Here is a 21,646-nt window from a genome sequence, read left to right on the forward strand (position 1 = left end):
AGGGCAGCATAGCATGTTGATCGTTGGACCACACGTATATGGCTTCCTCTTGTAACATGATTTTTTCGTCCGTACAAGGCAGAATGGGCTTGATTTTTGGACGATGAATATAGAAAGTGGGCTCCATCATATGAACGGCTTAGATCTCACGCACATGCTACTTTGACGCTCGTGGGAATAGTGTCTGTGCTGCGAAAGCCTACACTCGCGAGTTGCGATCGCCATGATCGAAAGGCCTTAGGGCTGGACACGGTTCTCAGACGTGCTTCCAGGCCTCTCACCCTGCGGATTAGAGAGAGAGAGAGAGAGAGAGGGCGGGAAGAGGCGGCCAGTAGCCCACAGGGCTCCTATCCATTCATCTCCCGTGACCGTTCCCTGTGACTGCGCTGAGAGAGAGAGAGAGAGAGAGAGAGAGGCGGACGGAATTTTCGTCTTCCACTGCCGGAATTTTGCTGCCCAACGCCGTCGAATCGGACACCAACCCCTACTTCATCGTTTGTCTGTGAAGAGAAGACTAGAAAGGGGACGTGGGATTCCTTCCTTCGCTCCAGACGTCGCTCTCCGCTACTGTTGTTATTATTCCCTCGCGATTCTTCACCTCTTTTTTTCCTTGTTTCTTTTTTATTAAAGGAAAAGCCCTATTATTCCGTCGAATATCTTTTAGCTGTTGATCAGGAATCGTACAAAAGTCGTCGTTCCCATCCCTTACTTCCTCTCTTCATCGTTTAACTTCTTTCCTTTTGATCGGCTTATGCAGGGAGAAGAAAAGGGCTGGGGTTTTTGGTTGTTCCGAGAAAGAAAAAATACAGATGCCTATGGACGAGGGCGTGTTGGATGACATCATACGTCGGCTTCTAGATGCAAAGAACAGCAGGACCCCAAAACAGGTGCAGCTTACAGAGGCAGAAATACGTCAGCTCTGCTTCACATCCAAGGAGATATTCATCAGCCAGCCCAATCTCTTAGAGCTGGAAGCTCCTATTAAGATTTGTGGTAATTTCCATGTTTTGATGATGATCACATTACATTCTTTTAATTTACCCTTTTATTGCTTTGACACGTTCCTTATTCTCTTCTCTTTTGATCACATTCATTTCTGAGGGATGATTGATGCTGCTTCTGCTCAGTATTTTTGTTAACCCTTTGCTAATATTCAAGGCAAAGATGCTGTCATTCTCAAGCATTTGCTAAGACAGCCTTTTGTTAATATTCAATACAGATGCAGCTATTCTCAAGCATTCTTTATATACTTTTATCTTGATGGTGAACTCAGGCATTGCTATGAAGCCACCATCCAAAAGCTTGATTTAATTCTTTTCTTGATTTTTTTTTTTTATTAAATCAACTATTTGCAGCCAGCTAATGAAGTTCTTTTCTTTCTTTCTTTCCTTCCCCCCCCTTCCTTCCTTCCTTTCTTTCTTCCTAATAATGTTTCAACTGAAGACTTTAAAAAAATTGAGTGATTCATCATTTATGTAAATGACCCGTTCTAGTGATCGACTAATTTTCACATCAATTCTTGTTGGGTTTTTGTGTACCCAGTGTTGAGTCATAGGAACAAAGTCGTTCTGCAAGGATGTCAACTGTTGTATCCTCTTTTTTTTTTTTGTCTGGACTGCATCCTCCATGTTTCTATATTTCCTTCAATTGTGTAGATCAGGCACATCAAGCAATGCAATCTTTTTCCTACATGTCACCGTGTTGGCCATATGCTTGACAAACTTTATTGTTCCACAAGAAACCAACTAATTAATCTTAAATCTAAGAGGGAACACCCATCCATCTCCATCCATCCGAGGAGATAACTTGCATATTAGCTGCAATCTGTAAAGTGGTGATGAAAACTGGGGATGACAAGGACAGTTGTTTGTGGATGGAAGCCATCTCTATTGGAGTTCTTGAACTAAATTTCACAACAAATAATTGCCAACCTAAGGGCTGGATGTGGATGGACCAAATAGTGTCGTATACCAGCACTGAAAATGTTTTTTTTTTTTTTTTCCTTTTCAGATTCCGTAGTCTCTTAATTTTCCAACAAAGCTTGATAGTGAATTGGACTTTCCAAATGTCATTACTCATTAGATGGGTTATGATGTTGATGGGCTTCCATGTAGATTATTGCATGCTTTAAAGGAGAGACAGGATTTTTGTGTTCTTTATATATCCATCAAGGTTGGTAGTTCTTTGTGCTTTTTTTGTGTTGACTGGGTGATGCAGATGCCTCATTCAATAGGGGACTTCTTTAGCATGTGGCATTTTGGTAGAAGAGTAAGGAAAAAGAGAATCCTAACGCATCACACTCTTTTAGAAGCAATTTGGAAAAAGTGTAACAACAGCACATTTTGGAATAGGTCTAGCTCCCTAGAGGAGGCCTTCATGAAGGCTAAGTGGCTAGTGGTTGAGACAGTGAGTGGAGTTGGGTTCAGGCTACTAATAGCTTTGTGAATGTGACTATTGAGTCCCGTTAGGAATGTTTGGGGGAGAATTCTTTTTGTTGACTGAATGATTGCTCATCATTGGTCTTGCACAAAAAATATTTTTCGTTTTGGAATAACATGGTGGTTACCATTCAAAAAATAAAATAAAATAAAAATAAAACCCTCTTGGGGGATAAACAAAACAAGCTCTCTTGCTAAGGAATGTTTTTCTAGGTTGCTTCATTGATCATGATTAAGAACCCTCTAATACAACTAGCTTTCTTGCTTTTTGTGAGTTCTCATCTTACCAACTTCTTTGCTTTATTTTGCCTGTTTATAATTTTTTGATGAGAAATAACAATAATTAATTGGCAAGGAGAAAGGAAGAGGTGGTGATGAGGAATCATTGTACAATTACAAAAGGCTAAGCTGCCCCCGGATAAAAATTCAAAACAATGCAAATAAAAGATTCAGTAGATTTGGCCCACCAAATCACATTAAATGTCGCTCTTTTGAACACATATTGGGCTACTCGAAGTCTTGAACGGTCATGCTAGACCATCTGATAGGCCCTTTTTGGGAATTTTGGACTAACTGCAAGGTTGTGCCAGACTCTAAAGGGCTGCATATCAACTATCACAATCTTTTAGGTCCTATTCAGTTACACCCTAACAAGTAGCTTTTTTTATTTTTTTTGTTGACAGCAACAAATCAGCTACTTATATTTGAAAAGTTAGCCTGGTAAGCTCATCATTAAAAGTTGCTTATTAATTTAACTTGCAAATAGCCATAACCCCCAAAAAAGGGACCTTTTAGAAAAAGCCAAAAAAAATATTGCTTTTTGGCTTTTGGGAAAAGTTGCTGGAGGGAAGGCTCTTCTCTCTCTAACAAGTGCACCATTCCTCCATTCCAACTAGGTGCTCATCTTCCATCCGATTAGGTGTGCCCCTCCACACTCTCTCTCTCTCTCTCTCTCTCTTCTCCCTCGTCCCTCCCTCCCTCCCTCCCTCCCTCCCACCCTTTGTTTCATGGTGTATTTTTTTTTTATTTTTTTGGTTAGGGTTAGGGTTTGGGCTTTTCATGTGGGTTGTAGGGAGAGAGGAGAGCGAGAGATTGTGCAGCAGCTGGCTGGCAGAGTTGGAAGCCATTGTTGGCAGATGTTGTTGCCGCAGCTGGAGGTTGAGAATGAGAAGGAAAGATTGATAGGTTTAGATTGTAATTTAGGTTGATTTGGTTGCATAGATAAAATTGGTTTCTTTGTGTTGTAAGTAATATTTGATGGTTTTGGAGTTGTGGGATTTTTCTTTTCGATTCCCCTTGACAACTTGTCTTAGTTTGATTTCTGCTCCCCACCTGTATGCTTGGCCATGACTGTTAAGATAGAGGCCATCCATTTGGTGGACCTGGGTATTGATCTCCTAAGGTGCAAAAATTGCATGGTTTTTCTACATTCTATGGTCCATGGGAGTCTCCACTACGGACATTTTCCTTTCTTTTTCTTTTTTCCTTTCTTCTTTCTGAAATTCTTATTGACCACTTGTTTTAGAAGTCACACGTATGCTGCTGTTCCAACTACAATGGTGTATGTACAAATGATGGTAGTGCTATGGTTTGAGGTCTTTGCGCTCAAGTCTCAGTGCTTAGAAAAGCACACGTTCAAACAAGTTTTCCATGTTGTGTAGATTAACTTGTGCTATGTTTTGGATTGTGGTTAATGTTAGTATTTTCATTTCTTTGTTAATGCCCTTTGGTCATATGTAGGCTATCTGCAACCAATAAGAAATAAGAAATGGAATAACGGATGCCAAAGTTCAGGTTTTCGAACTAGTGAAGTCACCACAATGTGTTGTGCACAATTTCATGAGGTGTCATGTTCGATAAGATCTAATATTAGAGATGTACTAGAGGGGGGATATGGTGGTACCGGATGATGACGATGGAGGTGCTGAGCCATCCACTTTAAATGTGGATGCAAGTCAACAACAACGGCGGGAGATGTGAATAGTTTGAGATCATTTAAACACATGGTAAAATGTCATGGATTCCCTTTTTAACTTCATTAATGCTTATGGTGTTTTATCGAACTCTTAAATATGATTGTGGATACTTTGATTTATTTTTTGTATTTGAATTTAAGTTTTTATTTAGATTTGTATTATGATTTTCTAATGGCTTTGGATTGCATTTGTTTAAGTGATGTCAGAAATAGTAACTAGTCCCCATTGTGCTTGTGATGATGGCCACATGAGGCCGTATCCACGAAAATCTCAAATAATGCAATGTTAAAAAATTATTTATATGATGTATTGATGTTGGAAGCCAAATACACTTTTTTACTTTTTGGTGATAAGTATGCTATTCACCAAACATACTTATTCGCTAAGTTAGTAGAAGCCAACATAAGCTACTTGAGGTAAAGTGGCTTAAGAAAAGTTGCTTATGATCCAAAAGGGCCCTTAGAAAGATCAATGTGCAACTTTGGCTGGAAATTGTCCTCACATGCTTTCATCATGGCAAGGTGATGCGCAGTCACGTAGAACAAGATTGGGAGGAAATGTTAAAAATGTTGAAAAGCCAAAAAAAAGAAGAAAGTAGGAATGTTAGGTGCAGAGAAGATAGGTAAAAATAGACAAGATGAAGGGCTTTGGGGAGAGCAGAAGATGGATAAAATGTTTAGGGTATAATATGCAGATAGATAGTGCACAAGACTATCATAACATGTTCGTACATGCAATACTTTTTGGACTACAAACTAGCATATATGTAAATCTTTTTGAGAGCACAATTTTTGTTGAAAATGGAGAAAGGTACATTTGAGGATGGGGAACAAGTTCGGTACAATGAGAGTAGGGAAGGAGGACCCTCCTTTAGCTAAGTCATTGGTTGTCTCATTTGCCTCCATACCCACATGGGCAGAAGGATGTTTTTGGACTCAAAGCTAGGAAATGAGTTTAATAGAAAACACATAAGAGCTTCCATACTTGGATTCCCTCTAGTTGCCTAGATTCTTATGTTTTAGGAATTGTCTTTGATGATTGCCGGTCCGCAATCCTTTTCATCAACCAATCTTAGCCCTTCTTGTAGAACTTGAGCTTTCACCCGTAATGCGTCTTGATGCAGCATGTCTAGAGAAAGTGCAAATGATGTGGCATTTACCGCCACAAAATATTCCACCCAACTTGCAAAATCCGGATTTCCTTTGGAGGTTTTGTTAAAATTCAGCTTTGGCCAATCCTTCAGGCAGCATTTCCACTGCGACATAATATTCGGATGATAAGCTTCATTGTTAACTACCAAAGACCACTCACAATAGAAGTCCCACGTCGAAATGCCCCAAAATTTGGCCTGCGTGTCCAGTTTATTAGGTTTCCTTTGGTTCAAACAATTACTTTTTCCTTGGAACTGTTTCTCTCATTGAAAATTTGATTATTCCTTTCCTTCAAGACTTCCCAACTACCTACATAGGGCTAGTGGTGGCATTTTCTAAAGGATCCTACCCCTTCCTTTGAATGGCCTTCCTCCCCAACTAGACATAACACCATTGAGGTTTTCTTGAAAAACCCATTTTATCTTGAAGGGATCTGATATTTTCATATCCTTTGAGCATTGGAAGAGCAGGTAATGGACCAATTCCTTTCCTTCCACAAGAAACATATGCTTGGAACACTATGACCCGGAAGGCCTGAAGTTTTAGGTGGTCCTAAGTAAGGGTCTTCTTCACCATGTCATCAATAGGAATGGTTCATCCCTAGGATTGGCCAAAGAAAGCGAAGAAAGGGACAAGGGGGTCTACTTATATCAGCGGTTGGAAGAAGGAATAAGTATAGAATGAAACATTTAATGTCCTTTTCTAGATACGAATGTCCTCCCAAACCTTCCCTCCTTGAGAGATGAAGACCTCATTAAGATTCTCCATCCTTTGAGATTAGTTCTACATTTCATCATCTTTGCGATATCTTTTCAATTTTATGTTTCAGACTATGTTACCTCCTGCACTAGGGAACCTATTATGGCAGCCACCTAATGTTGAGGTGGCGGTTGTTTGCACATGAAACACGTGCGTTTCCTATACCTCTCCCTCTTGTGCCATAACAACATAAAGCTTAGTTTTAGAAGGCTTGGGACTTGTGGCCTCTCATGGGTTGTGTTTTGTCTTTAAAAGGGGAAACACATGTAGAGAGAAGTTGTCTTCCTCCAGAGAGTTCCTTTTGTATGGTGGGAGAGTGGTAGAGAGAGGTAAGCCTTGTCCTCTTTGATTTCTTTTGTATTGGTGAAGATATAATTTTGTCTTGTTGCCCATGGAGTAGGTATATTGCTGAACCACACAAATCTTTGTTCCTCTTATCTCTTTGTATTGGTTTGCTATTTTCTTTTGTGGTTTTGCTTTGCTTGCATTGATTGTGTAAGTGTTTTTTCCACAACAATATAGGGGGAAGACTTTCATATGAGGCTCTTCTCCCTCCCATATGGCTTCACATTTTTTTTTCCTTCGTATTACCGTTTTAAACTTTTAGTCGAGTTCCTTCTCAGTGTTACCTAAATCCCCAATTCCCCTATGTTTTCTATTTTGAGTCGGCGATCTAGACCATGGGTCATTTGAATTTGGATTGAAATTTTTAGCAATCCAAAATTTTGGTTTTATACTATTAATGTTAATTAAGTTGCGATATGGATATACATTTAGAACATGGTTACACTTTGATTTATGCAATGATAACCATATGGTATAATACTATGCACGTGTGATCTATACTAATAATATTCATCATTTTATATGTAAATCACAACATAAAATCATATGTAAAGCTTATTGAAAATCATATGTAAAGCTTATTGCGTAATACTTAGTGCATGTATGAGAGCGACCGACATGATCCTACCTCTAGCATACTGTGTATCTAAGGAAGTACCGCGCCACATACTTTTTTCTCACACAATCTAGGTATCCTTGTTCCTTCTTTTGAAAAGATTGTTAATTGTACTTCTCCTTGAGCATCCCTAGTTTGCTTTTGTTTTCCCACAATCCTAACCCATTTCATCCCCTTCCATTGCCCAAATTCCACCCCATGTTTTCTTCCCTGTACTTGCTCGTAGCTATCCTCCGAAGAGCATTTTGCTCTTTTGGGACCTCCACCATCACTTGCTGAGGAGGCTCCAATTTCTCTTCCTCATTCATCTGATCCCAAGCCCCTGTCCACTTTGCTTTGCTGGACTTTGCTCCACTTGATTGGGTGGTAGTTGCTCTTATCACCTTTGCCTTCCCACTGAAAATCTCTTTGAAGCAATTCAAGTTTCTGCACAAAAGTATTTATCTTAAAGAAAATATGAAGTTGGGAGGCAGTGCAGCTTTTATGAGAGTGATTCCCCCTGATTGATACCTCTCTCTCCACATGGATAGCTTCCTTTAGAAATTTTCTATGTTTGGTTTCCATGTTGAATTGGAATGATTCTTTATTGCACTTGAGGCAAATGGCAATGTTGTCTATTTTTCTGTCTGATTCAATTTCAACAATCTTGCTTTTGATTAGATTAACATGTCTTAGTGTGGTGTGTATCTTCTGTTCTAGTCCTTATGACTACCATATTGTTGCTAGTCCTTAGGACTGGCATATTGAAGGATGTAGCTGGGAACCTGTTATAATTTGTAAAATGGGTAATTTTAAGAGAACCATCAACGGGCGATCAAAGATTTGCTAGTGCCCAAAGATAGGGTCTCATTCAAATGTAGGACTTCTAAGGTTATATGGGATTCTGGTTATCTTTTCGGACTATTTATATAAAAGGGACCTGTCTTGACAATTTTCCCAAAAACACATGTTCCTTGACGTCTGACTAATTTAATCCTGTTATCCAGTCTTCATGGAAAATTAAATCCTCAATTGTTATTCACCATTCAATTAGCAGTTAAGGAATCACCAAACAGTTCTGCCAGTCTAGTCCTGCCTCCGGATATGTTTTTAATTTTCAAGTACTCAAATGCATTTATACATGTGGCCATTTGTAGACAGGTTGTGCAGCACCAATTATTTATGAATAATTTGATACTCTGCTAGATAATAGTCCACGAGCATGGATGCAGCTGTTCTACATGTAGCTCAATGCAAACCCTCCAAACGATGGGCTCGCTGTAGAATCATAGATGGATCACTACCTAGGCTTTGCTGATGAACCTGTCTGTGTAGTGGCCATTGAATGATTGGTTAAGTTAAAAATAGTCAATGGTCCGAACTCAACAAACGGATGTACATTTATCAAAAGGTTAGGGTTATCAAATCTGATTTTGATAATATGACAGTGGGGCCAATGGTTTGATTGAGGTAAATTTATGCCAGGTAAACAGTGGGAGTGTGCATGGCTGAACGCATTGGTATCACCATACTCTACCTATGCATCAGACAACTTAAATTATTTGTTTCTGAAAGGGACACTTAAGTCTTATGTTTCTTTGTTTCTGTTATAATTTGGAGAGTTCTTCTAGTTGTGTTCGTGCTGCCTCTTGGGCATTGATCATGGATTTCTGTCCTGTATATTTGTGGGCTATCCGTAAGTATTATTATCTTCAGTTGTTTCCATCAACATGGGTATCTGAATCCCCACAAACTTGTAGCTGTGCTTCCTCTTTTTTTATTTTTGATTTATTTATTTGCAACAGCTGCTGCTATTTACAGTCACTTTTGTGTACAATGCTTGTTACATTAGTGGTGTTGGTGTGCAATTGTTGGCCAACTTGATGGGGGTTCATGGGTGCTTAAAATTCCTTATGGATTGCTAGCTTGCGAGGCTTGGCTCTGGCCTCTTAGCTGGAAATTACTGCTGCACTTTTGATCAGCAATCTGAGTGATGCCAGATACTCAAAATAGTTAACATATTGCATTTGTGTAAAATATGTGGTTGCATCTTACTCGTGGTATCTGGATATTATAGAATTTGGGTTGAGAGAGTTTACTCAGGTCCTTTATCAGATGGTCAGCTAGATTGAGAACCCTAAGCCTTGTGAATTGGGGTGGGTACGTGGGCTGTATACAAGAAAATGCTGCAAGAGATGCAAATGAAGTGTCAGAGGAGAACTTCATGGAGATCTTGTGCTTTAAAGATTCCAATAATAGCACTAATCTTTTCATTCATTATTTCAGGGATCTGGTAATTCATCATGATATTAGACATTTTATGTATTGGCCCAACCCAAATGTCTTCACCATGGATGTACAGAGGATTTCAATGTCTGTGAGCTGCTGCCGTCTTTGAGAACTTGGTAGCTAATCGGGTATAAATATTCAGTCTTAATATTTTTGGGAGAACAATTAAGATATCAGGTAGCATCAGTTTTTCCGACAGTGTGTTTTCTCAGTCGGGAGCAGAATCTGGTTTTCCAGGGATTTATTAGATGGCTGAGAGCAATGCTGTCAAATCGCATATAATCACATGAGCCATCAGCTTGGGCTAATCGCTTATGCCATTGCATGATTGCATAAGTGATCACTCAGGCTGATGTTTTTTTTTTTATATTTATTTAATAATTTAATTTGAAAAATAAAAAAATTGAAAAAATGGTAAAAAGTTCTAAAAAAAATTAAGAAAAGCTATGTCTAATTACAAGTGATTGGATTGAATTTATTTATCTATTTCATTGTAGTTTGACTATTAGACCATCTATAAGTTAAGAGTTATATTATATTATATATAACAAAACAAATTTAAACGATTACCAAGTTACACTAAGAAAGAAGTAATTATTGAAAATGAAAACTACAAACATAGAAATTGTATTGATAACTTGAATCTTGATGAGTTGATGCATACAATACAAGTTACAAGTTACAACTTACTACAATCTATGAAAAATTTGACCGTTGGCAATTATGCCACCGTATACTAGACTATGCCATGGTTATGCGGTTATGCCATCGCATAATTATCGCATACTTTTGTATGCCTTAGCATACTTCCTGCATGGCATGTGCAACCATGGCATATGCGATCTGAGCCAATGTATGCGATTTTGTGATCACAGTCGCTTATGTGATCGCACTTGACAACACTGGCTAAGAGGCTGCAGTAATTGGTTCAATGCATATCTAGGGGTGTCTTATATTCTTCCAAGGGTGTTTTGAGTAGGCGTGATGAGGACATCCGAGCACTAGTCAGAGTATACCAGAGGAGGAGGAGGAGAGCTCCCGTTTCTTTATGGCTAAGTGATGCATACATGGGGCCCTGTGGGCCCAATTTGAGTGCCTAGCCCATTGAAGACCCTACATGCATGACTATGCATCTTTGAAGGCCCCACACTGGGAAGATGCATGTGGATTACTTAGTTGGACCATTCAGACAGTTGGATTTTGATCATGGACCATTCTAACCGTTGGATCATCGTCATTGGACATCTTGATCATGGACCCCACGAGCCACGAAATGGTTTAATTTATTTAGTTGTTTATATGTTTGTTATTTTTGGTCTAGCTTATATTTTTGTTGAGTTTAGGGAGTTAGGAACAGATTTTATTTTATGTGAAACTTTTTTTTTTTCTTAGAGCGTCTTTTTTGTAAAAAGTCTTTCCAGAGACCATAGAAGGCTTGGGCGTCCACACCCTAGCCCATGATTGAGCATATGAAATAAAAATTCTTCTTTCTCTTTGCTTTGAGATGAAGCAAAATCTCCTGTGATTGGAGTGGTGTGCAGCAATGGTGTGATTCAATCCTATGTATTTCTTTTATTTTCTTCTTTCAAGGTAATATCTACACTTTTCTTTTCTTCTCTCTACTTTCCTCAATCTCTCTCAATCATTCTCTACTCTATTTTCTTTGTTTTCCCTAAAATCCATTTCCGATCTTCTCCAAAACCATTTAAACCTAGGCCTACTTACACTGTACAAACCTCCCAACCCATCTCCTCCTTTCCCTCCATCCCTGCCCCATTCTCTTTAAAATCCATAACCTTGAGCCTAAAACCCTCAAGTCCAATCTTAGAACCTAGATTTGCCAAAACTCCAATCTTAAACCCTAACCCTAAATCTCATGCTAACCTCCCTAGTCCTAAACCCTAATCCAATTACCCAATTTCCTAGTTCCTAAAATTAACCCTAACCTGCCAAAACCTTAACAAACCAAGAGATTCCCTTAGAATTAGGTCAATTCCCATGCTAAATGGAAGTCCTACCTTCCATAGGTCGTATCTAATCATGTATTATAAGATCTTACTGACAAGTTGTGATCTAGTCTTGAATATGAGTATAGTTAAATACTTGAATTCATTAAGCTTGTGATTGATTAGCATTATTTTGTGCTTTAAATTGTTCTAGTTAATCCATTAATGATCTCATTGCATCATTCTAGGCTAGGCTATACGTCCTGCATCAAATTTTGGTATTAAAGCCTAGGTCTAACATAGGACTTTCATGTTACATGTAGGTTGGGTTTTCAAATTGCCATGTCTAGAGTTAGCAGTCTTCCTATTCTTAGCCAGTGTTTCAAATAGCGCCCGTAGCTTATGCTACATAGCATAGCGTGGCTGTAGCGCTACGTAGCATCTTAAATAGCATAAATCCCTCGTACGCTACAGCTACGTAGCGTGTAGTGTACATAGCATACACTACAATGTATTTTTTTATACTAATTTTTTAAAAAATTATTTTTTCCATGTTTTCTTTGTATCTAATGTTGAGGAATGTGACACTTGTATTGTACTTGATACTTGTGGGATTTTTATTTCTTTTAATAATTGTGACTTGTGGTTTCAATTACACATTGTTAATTAAAGTGGTTTGCTTAGAAAGTTATTGATGTGATAATTATTTGATTTGGTTTATATATGTGGATTGGCTTTTGATAAATGATTGCTAATAACTTGTTTGAACATGCTTATAATTGATAAAATGAATCATCTTTTAGGCATATATATATATATATATCTTTTTTTTCCACTATTTATTATATTTGACATATTTTTAAATTAAAAAAATAGAAGTATCGTGTAACTTACGCTACACACTGCATTTACACTACACGCTATAGAGGGTTAAGCGCTACGCATCACGCTACCGCTATTTAAAACACTGTTCTTAACAGATTGCATCTAGAGTCTTTAGTTCCCAGGTTTCCCTTTAGGCTCCCGGTTTATGCCCACTCGTACTGGGGCGTGGTTTTGGTTTACACTCCACAATGAATTCGGAACAGCTTGCGGAGGCTATCAATGCTATCAATAATCGTCTCGTGACCATCAAGGCCTAAGTAGAACCGCCAGTCACTAATTGGTAGCCCTCAGGAATGAGACCCACAACCACATGATCTCGTTGAAAGCTTCCTTCCAGGCAAACCTCGATAATGGGGAAGATGTCCGATCTCAAGCGGGAAGTGAAGTTGGAGGATGTGGAAGAGGACGTGGCCAAGGTGTTGGTCGTGACGAGGTGTGTAGCCAGCCACCTTGTGGAGAATATCTAGACCATGATCCTGATGATTGGGTAATGAAGAGCGTGGAAGAGGATGTGGCCACTGGCCAGGGTGTTGGTCGTGACGGGGTGCATACCCAGCCACCTCGTGGAGAATATTTAGACCATGATCTTGATGATTGGGTAATGAAGAGCGTGAAGATTGAGGCCTCGAATTATGATGGTCGTTTGGACCCCAAGGCCTTCCTCAATTGGCTTGCGGATATGGACCATTATTTTAAGTGGTACGATATGGCCGATTGCTGTTGAGTGAGGTTTGCCAAGATGAAGTTGGTGGGCCATTCCAAGTTATTTTGGACAAATGTTGATGTAGAGGTCTAGAGATGACCCAATCTCATTGTGGGTTGAGATGAAAGAGATTTTAAAGGAAAAGTTTCTCTCTCTCTTACAGTCAGAAGCTTTTGTATCAGTGGCAATCCTTTCGTCAAGGATCAATACCCGTGGTTGGCTGTATCGCCAAGTTTGATGAATAAATGATGTGTTGTAACATCGAGGACCTGTTAATGACCCTTTCTCGTTTCAGGATAGGCCTCCGACCTGAGCTTCAACGTGAGCTCATTCCTCATGATGTCAACATCCTAGAGCATGCCTATCAAGTGGTGAAAGATCTTGAGCGGTATCTAAAACTGCAATTCATGAGACGATTCAACGTGTGAATCCAACGTCGAGGCCACTCCCTAGGGAGCTAAGCCTAGTCTTGGGAGTCAATCTAAAGCCCCAACTGGTACTCAACCCAACAATAGGGATGTGGGGGACAAATGTCTAACTAGTACCAGTTCGAGGGGAGGTGAGCATACCCGGTGTTACAATTGCCAAGGATATTATCATTTCACATACCAGTGCCCTACGAAAGAGCGATGCAAGGCTCTTGTAATTGGTGAGTTTGATGAGGATGCGAATGATCATGGCGATTGTGAAGAAGAATATCAGCCTAAAATCGGTGCTAGTGATGAAGAAGTTGAAGGAGTTGAGACCGTGCTACTTGTAATTGTTAGATGCGCCTTAGCCTAGGTTAAAGAGAGTGATGATTGGCGTGGGAATTCAATTTTCCACACGTTAAGTGTGGCGACAAAAACTGCAAGGTGATAACTGATAGTGGTAGCTACACCAACGTGGTTTCTGCTAGCACTATAAATCTTTTGGGTTTGAAACCCATTCCTTACCCTCAATCTTATCGGGTTTCATGGGTTGATGCGTCCTCGCTACTAGTTTCTCAGCAGTGTCTTATTCCCATTCAATTTGATTCTTACAAAGATACGCTGTCCGCTCGAATACGTGTTCATTTATATATGAAGGTAAGAGGATAAAGTTAAATCCTCTTCCGCCCAAGAGCACCTTGGAGAAGAAAGAGGACATCAAGAAGGGTGATCCTAAAAATGTGAGGAAGTCTCGGCCTATGTTTCTACACATAATAAATGCCAGAGTTTGAAAGGGAGGCTAAAGCTGATTCGATGGTGGGTGTATGCCCTCGTCACAAGAGGTCACACCCGACGTTAGCGTAAAGTTGTCACCTAATGTGAATCCGGTATTGGAGGAGTTTAGCGATGTTTTCCTTGAGGACCTACCGGATGAGCTTCTACTTATGCGGGACATTCAACATACCACAAACTTTTTCCCCGGGTCAACTTTACCAAATCCTCCTCACTACTGAATAAACCCCACGGAGCATGCGGAGTTGAAGAGGCAAGTTGATGAGCTTCTTAGAAAAGGGTTTGTTCATAAGAGTTTTGAGTCCATGTGTCGTGCCAACCCTCCTCACGCCTAAGAAAGATGCACTTGGCGCATATGCATGGACAATCGGGCCATCAACAAGATCACAATCAAGTATCGGTTTCCTTTACCGCGTCTTGATGCTGTGTTGGACGTGATGGCCAACGCCATGATTTTTTCCAAGATTGACCTCAAAAGTGTGTATCATCAAATATGTATTTGCCCAAGAGATGAATGGAAGACACTTTGGCACATGATGGGCACGAGATTTCAGTGCTCGTCGGCATACCACTCTCAAACTGATTGTCAAACAGAAGTGGTCAATCGAAGCTTAAGAAACCTGTTGTGATGTCTTGTGGGTGACCATACTAGGACCTGGGATTCAGTTCTACCTGTCGCAGAGTTTATATATAATAGTTTCGTCAATAGGTCGATAGGCATGAGTCCTTTTGAGGTAGTACATGATTACAAGCCTAGGAAACCTATAGATCTTATTCCCATGTCAGTCTCACATAGACCTTCAGAGTCCGCAATGCATTCACATACCATATTCATGATTTGCATGATGATATTAGAAAACAGATTAATATGAGTAACGAAAAGTACAAGATATTTGCCGACTCTCATTGCAAGTTTAAAGAATTTCAAGTAGGTGATTATGTGATGGTTCATATAAGGCCAGAACGGATTCCGCAAGGGGCCGTTAGGAAATTACAAGCCCGTAGTGCTGGTCCTTATAAGATATTAAGAACATTGGGTTCTAATGCGTATGTTGTAGAACTTCCACTTGATATGGGTATTAGCTCTACATTTAATGTGGAAGATCTTGTGTCCTTTAAGGGCCCAATAGCTCCACCCTCTAGTGCTTATTCCGACCCTCACATTGGCCAAGATAGCCTTCTCGACCTACCCCACGAACCATGACCTTTACCATATCCTTCTTCCTAGCCTTTGCCTTCTCTACCATCCATACTCAATAAAAGAGAAAAGATTGAAGATATTTTGGATGAGTAAGTGGTTTATACCAGACACAGAGGTTTTCAAAAGTATCTTGTCAAGTGGAAGAACATGCCAGAGTCAGACTGTACGTGGATCACAGAGGTATAGCTTTAGAGGTTAGACTTGGATCTCCTTGAGCATTACCGCCATGTTATTTTGCAAAAGGCAAACTTTTCTCAGTTGATGGGAGTTGATGAGGACATCCGAGCACTAGCTAGAGTACACCAAAGGAGGAGGAGAGCTCCCGTTTCTTTACGGCTAGGTGATGCATACATGGGGTCCCCTGGGCCTAATTCGAGTGCCTAGCCCGTTGAATACTGCATATGCATGATTATGCATCTTTGAAGGCCCTACACTTGGAATATGCATGTTGGTTACTTGGTTGGACCATTTGGATTGTTGTATTTCTACCGTGGACCATTTCGACCGTTGGATCATTACCATTGTACATCTTAATCGTGAACCCCACGAGCTATGAAATAGTTTAGTTTATTTAGTTGTTTATATATTTGTTATTTTTAGTTTAGCTTATATTTTTGCCGAGTTTAGTGAGTTAGGAACAAATTTTATTTTATTAAGCGCCTTGTGTGAAATTGTTATTATCATTATTATTATTATTATTATTATTATTATTATTTTTTGAAAGCGTCTTTTTGTGAAAGGTCTTTGCAGAGACTATATAAGGCTTGGATGTCTACACCCTTCCCCATGATTGAGCATATGAAATAAAAATTATTTTTTTCTCTTTGCTTTGAGATAAAGCAAAATCTCTTGTGATTGGACTGGTGTGAAGCCAATGAGTGATTTCATCTTATTTATCTCTCTTATTTTATCCTTTCAAGCTAATATCTACACTTTTCTATTCTTTTCTTTTTTTCTCTCTACTTTCATCAATCTCTCTCAATCTTTCTTTACTCCTTTATTTTATTTGTTTTCCCTAAAACCCATCCTCAATCTCCTCCAAAACCCGTATAAACCTAGGCCTACTGACACCGCACCACCGCACAGGCCTCCACACATGACCGTACGGACAAGATCATACGACCAACCCATCTCATCCCCTTTTCCCTCTTTGATCCTTGGTCATTTCTCTCTAAAATCTATAACCCTAAGCCTAAAACCCTCAAGTCCAATCCTAGAACGTAGATTTCCCAAAACCCCAATCTTAAACCCCAACCCTAAACTGTCCTAAATCTCAAAATCCTAATTCCCAAATTCTAACCTCTCTAGTCCTAAGCCCAAATCCAATTACCTAATTTCGTAGGTCTTAAAATTAACCCTAACCTACTAAAACCTTAACAAATCAAGAGATTCTCTTTAGAATTACATCAATTCCTATGCTAGATAGAAGTCCTACCTTCCATAGGTCCTATCTAATCATCTTTCATAAGATCTAATTGACATTAGACTTGTATCTGAGCATAGTTAAATACTTGAATTCATTAAGCTTGTGATTGATTAGCATTATTTTGTGCTTTAAATTATTCTAGTTAATCCGTTGATGATCTCATTGCATCATTCTAGGCTAGGCCATCCGTCTTGGATGAAGGCATTAGTGTATCTAAAACAAGGCTTTCTGAACAAGGTAAGTGACTGATCGTATTTGCACGGAAATTATGATAAATTTAGTAGTTTATGCTTTTGGAATTTAGGTTTGGGTCATGACAGGTCTGTTTGGGTGCTCGTCTGTGAGGATTGACCCCTTTGTTGATCTGTTAAGGGCCTTGCTTTCTTCTCTGCCTTTTTATTTGTGCACTGTAATTAACTAAACCTACAGTTCCGAACTGCTAGCGTATGCTTCATAGTTCTCAGTTCAGATAATGATCAAGTCAGTTTGAAGTGGTACCTATAGGTGTTGACAAAATTAGAACAGTTGTGTAAGTACTTTTAAAAAGGGAGCAGCACTGGGAGTTATTTATTAAGGAAAAAAATTAACATTTGATTTTGATTCTTGATGTACTTGAACAATATATTAAATGAAATTGATCTTCTTGAGGAACTGCTCTTTTCCATCAACAGGAGATATTCATGGTCAATACTCTGATCTTCTCCGATTGTTTGAATATGGTGGGTTCCCGCCAGAGGCAAACTATCTTTTTCTGGGGGACTATGTTGACCGTGGTAAGCAGAGCATAGAAACGATATGCCTTCTCCTTGCTTACAAGATCAAATACCGGGAGAATTTCTTTCTTCTCAGAGGCAACCATGAATGTGCTTCCATCAATCGTATCTATGGCTTCTATGATGAGTGCAAGAGGAGGTTTAATGTTCGTCTCTGGAAGATATTTACTGAGTGCTTCAACTGTCTTCCGGTCGCTGCACTTATTGATGAGAAGATCCTCTGCATGCACGGTGGGCTGTCACCGGACTTGAAGAACTTGGATCAAATTCGAAGTATTGCTCGCCCAGTGGACGTGCCTGACCAGGGCCTCCTCTGCGACCTCTTGTGGGCTGATCCTGACAAAGATGTTGAAGGCTGGGGTGAGAATGACCGAGGTGTCTCCTATACATTTGGGGCTGACAAAGTTGCCGAGTTCCTTCAGAAGCATGACCTTGACCTGATCTGTCGAGCCCACCAGGTACATGTACTTGAACACAGCTCTCAGAACTCCTAATTGGTTGCTTTCCATTGTAGATCAGCCATCATTTAGTTCGTGTATATTAATTTTTTGGTGTTTGTACTTTCGCATGCTATGCATTTTATGTTTGTAGGTACAGATCTCTGAAATATGCCATTTAATTCATATGTTGCTGCTGATCATGGGCAATATCATATGGCAAATCAAGGAATAGAAAATCATGGCCAGCGTGATCCATGGTTGACTCACTCGGGCTTGGTTGAAAAACTAAATGTGAAAAATCTACGAAATGAGATAACATATGGGAAGTGTAATAAAACTCCAAACGTTAGGGAGAAAAAAAAAAAGAAAATTTGAAATAAGAGCAACATCTTGGACAATTAGTAAAAAAATATTTATGCTCATAGTCATATCAATGGAGTTACTTGAAGGGGAAAAAATTACTGCCACGAGTTTCTATACAATGCTATATATATTACATATTCCATGTTATGTTGTTCATCTTTACTACTGTGGCCGTGGTCAAGGGTTCTTTGGAGCCGAAGGGCCTAAATGTATGCCCTGGGCAAGGGTTTGAGGATTTTGTTAGGTGCCAGGGTTGATGGTTTGGTTTTGCTTTTCAGATAGGATGATTTCTTGTAATCTTTTGCTTTGAATTCTTCTTGTAGTTTAGTTGCTTTTCAATAGAAGTTACTATCTCAAAAATAGAAAATAAAAAATAAGAAAAAGAGTGCATATTGAAAGTGAAACCGAAAAAAAAAGGAAAGGGAGAAAGAAGGAAAGGAACTGTTGAGTGAAATTGAACGCCTTAGGCTAATCTATGGAAGTTATAGTAGAAGGCGTATGTTAATTTTTTAGCTATGTATTACTATGGACAGGTTGTTGAAGATGGGTATGAGTTCTTTGCAAAACGCCAGCTCGTGACCATATTTTCTGCTCCAAATTATTGTGGCGAGTTTGACAATGCTGGTGCCATGATGAGCGTGGATGATACATTGACATGTTCATTTCAAATCCTTAAACCATCTGAGAAGAAGGGAAAGATCGGATTCGGTAACAGCATGTTGAGACCGGGAACACCTCCGAGAAAGGTATGGCATAAATCGCTTTAGTAATACTGATTTTAAAGTTGTGACAGGGAGCACCTCCAAGAATGGCATGGCATGAATTGCATTATCTTTTGCCACTTATATTAGATGAAAAGATGCTCACAGGATACTATCACCTCCTTGCACATGAAGCACATACTTGGCATGTGCTTTCTGCATTTTGTCCAGTTTTCTGCAGCTAGAATTTTACTTATGCAACTGTCCAACAGGCTTTTGCCTCCCTTCCCAACCAAATGAAATTTCCCCACTTCTCTTTAAAAATTGATCTCCCATCCATCCCAATGTTATATCTCCCACAAATCTCATTCCAAATAATTTTGTTACAAAGATATTGTTATGGTCTTCTATTAGATTCATACCATACCATGAAGTTTAATTTATTGAATTTGAAATGCATTCATTTTTTCATCTTCTGATTTTTTGGTTCAAATTTTCTTTTCAAGAATGGAAACAGGCGGCTGCAAGCCTGCAACTAATGTTCCGTACCTGCTATGGATTTGTATAATGTAGTTGCAAGCGGTGTTCAAAGTATTGCTATTGCTACAAGTTTCGCTGGCTGGGCATACAGAAACAATATTGTAATCTCCGATAACTGGAAATGCGAGGAATCATGGGGAAAATGGTGGAATTTTTCAGTGAAACTTCGGGAGACGCTAAAATATTCATATTTGCATATTTAGGATTTTTTTTTTAATTATTTTAAAGCAAAATGAATGCATACATAATAAGGTTCCATTTAATGGAGGCTTAAAAGCATGTGTTTTCATAAGAAACCAGTCCAACCATCCCATCTGTTCAATCTATCCATCTAACCATCCCATATTTCCATTCAACCTTCCATCCTAGCATGAATATCAACAACATATGTTATTTTGCTGAGAAATCGTCAGCAAATGAAAGACTTTGGTCACAATATCACCCACGTTGCGATAATGTTAATATCGCGATATGATTAATATTATCGTCAACAATCAAACAGCCATGTGCTCATAAAAAATTAAAATGGAAAATTTTGTATCGCTGATACGCTGGCGATACAAGCAAAACCTGGAATTTACATAGTTGAAAATATTGGTAATACATTTGCAATATTAATACATTGGCGATACTTAGCAAGACATCACCGATACCTGGAATTTCTAAGACTACTAGTTTTATCTGTATCACTGAGCTGGAGATAAAGATAGTATCGAGGATATTTCGATAATATTGGGGATACTCCAAACAATGATTGCAAGTATCTGTTATATTGCATTTGACTCACGTTTCAAACTGTTAGATATTAATGTAGTTGGGTGAAATTATATTTTTTCAGGGTGGTAAGGGTTGATAAAAGTGGGCTGATATTTACCAGACAGGCATAGGCCTTGCAAATGTTTCTAGACTTTGGATTGGCTTCCTTATGGGGGCTTTGCGGTTGGCGTGGTTATCCTGTCAGTCAAGCTACATTAACCCTGTGCAGTCGCAGATGTGTGAGGCTATAAAGCTGCTGAGATGATGTGCAGGAGAAGCTATGGGGCACCATCTTGTTGCAGAAATCTTCACTTTCTGTGTAAAAATAGTAAAGAATTCTGATTATGGTATCAAGGATTGTAATAGTGAAAGTGCTTTTCCAGTTGTGGTTGTCCTGCTTCTCTATGGCTTTCTGTTTTTCCCATGCTTTGACTGCACGATGTGTTCTTCAACAATGACTAGTAAAGACCCTTGATTGGCGGATGGAGTCATGTATTTTAGATGGTGACTTTTGTTCTATAGAAACATGCTGCAGAGGGTCACAAGCTCTTTATTTTAGAACTCAAGTTTATTCAAATGGTGGGAAAATTTGGGGGGAGAAACTGAAATGCGGCACAGCCAATAAGAGCCAGGCAGCCTGCTGGCATTAAATGGCTAGGTAAATGGGACCCACGTTGGCAGTCTCCTGGTGTTAAATTGCCAGGTAAAGGTGACCCTTAATTGGCCGTCCTGGCAGGGTGTGCTGCATTGCCTCCATATCACTCCTGGTCTTGTGATTAAATTAGAGAATGCATGCTTGCTTCCACAAGGATATTCATTTCTGTGCACTGCATTTGATCAAAGAGCCTATTGAGCGCAACTTCGTAGCTTCCTGGTTGACCAATACATTCCTTGGTCCTACTTACATATTCCTATAGATGTGGCCCACCAACCCCTGCATAAGAAGGGATTTTCTATGAAGACTCAGGCTTGTCAATGGTTTGATTATGCCAGTAAGTTGCGTTTCACCACATTTTTTTCACTTTATTGTTTAGATAGGATGGCTGGGTTGGTTCACTGGACTGCTATGCTCATCTAAGCTCAAGTTTCTTACATATATTGCTTTTGATCTCCACTTTTTCTTAGTCTTTCTTCTTTAGATTCCTTTCCAAGATCTG

General features: G+C 39.3%; 1 protein-coding gene across 2 annotated transcripts; it reads left to right on the top strand.

Annotated features, from left to right (window-relative positions):
* Positions 1-261: 261 nt before the first annotated feature.
* Positions 262-20,972, top strand: LOC131241342 (serine/threonine-protein phosphatase PP1). Of its 2 annotated transcripts, none has more exons than XM_058240151.1 (5): positions 262-572; positions 758-993; positions 17,588-18,147; positions 19,026-19,238; positions 20,572-20,972. In XM_058240151.1, exons 2-5 carry the CDS (start codon positions 810-812, stop codon positions 20,584-20,586), a joined length of 972 nt encoding a protein of 323 aa, XP_058096134.1. In that variant the 5' UTR covers positions 262-572; positions 758-809; the 3' UTR covers positions 20,587-20,972. The 2 variants fall into 2 exon arrangements, with proteins under 2 accessions (XP_058096134.1, XP_058096133.1); XM_058240150.1 differs by having other exon boundaries at positions 263-569.
* The last annotated feature ends 674 nt before the right edge of the window (positions 20,973-21,646 follow it).

This window comes from Magnolia sinica, chromosome 3 (genome assembly GCF_029962835.1).
Source record: "Magnolia sinica isolate HGM2019 chromosome 3, MsV1, whole genome shotgun sequence".
NCBI lineage: Eukaryota > Viridiplantae > Streptophyta > Magnoliopsida > Magnoliales > Magnoliaceae > Magnolia > Magnolia sinica.

Excerpts from the sequence above, each read along its gene's own strand:
- LOC131241342 (XM_058240151.1), top strand. The coding sequence starts at position 810 with ATGCCTATGGACGAGGGCGTGTTGGATGACATCATACGTCGGCTTCTA. Across the intron at positions 994-17,587 it reads AGCTCCTATTAAGATTTGTG|GAGATATTCATGGTCAATAC; the intron begins GTAATTTCCATG and ends TTCCATCAACAG. Across the intron at positions 18,148-19,025 it reads TGATCTGTCGAGCCCACCAG|GTTGTTGAAGATGGGTATGA; the intron begins GTACATGTACTT and ends TACTATGGACAG.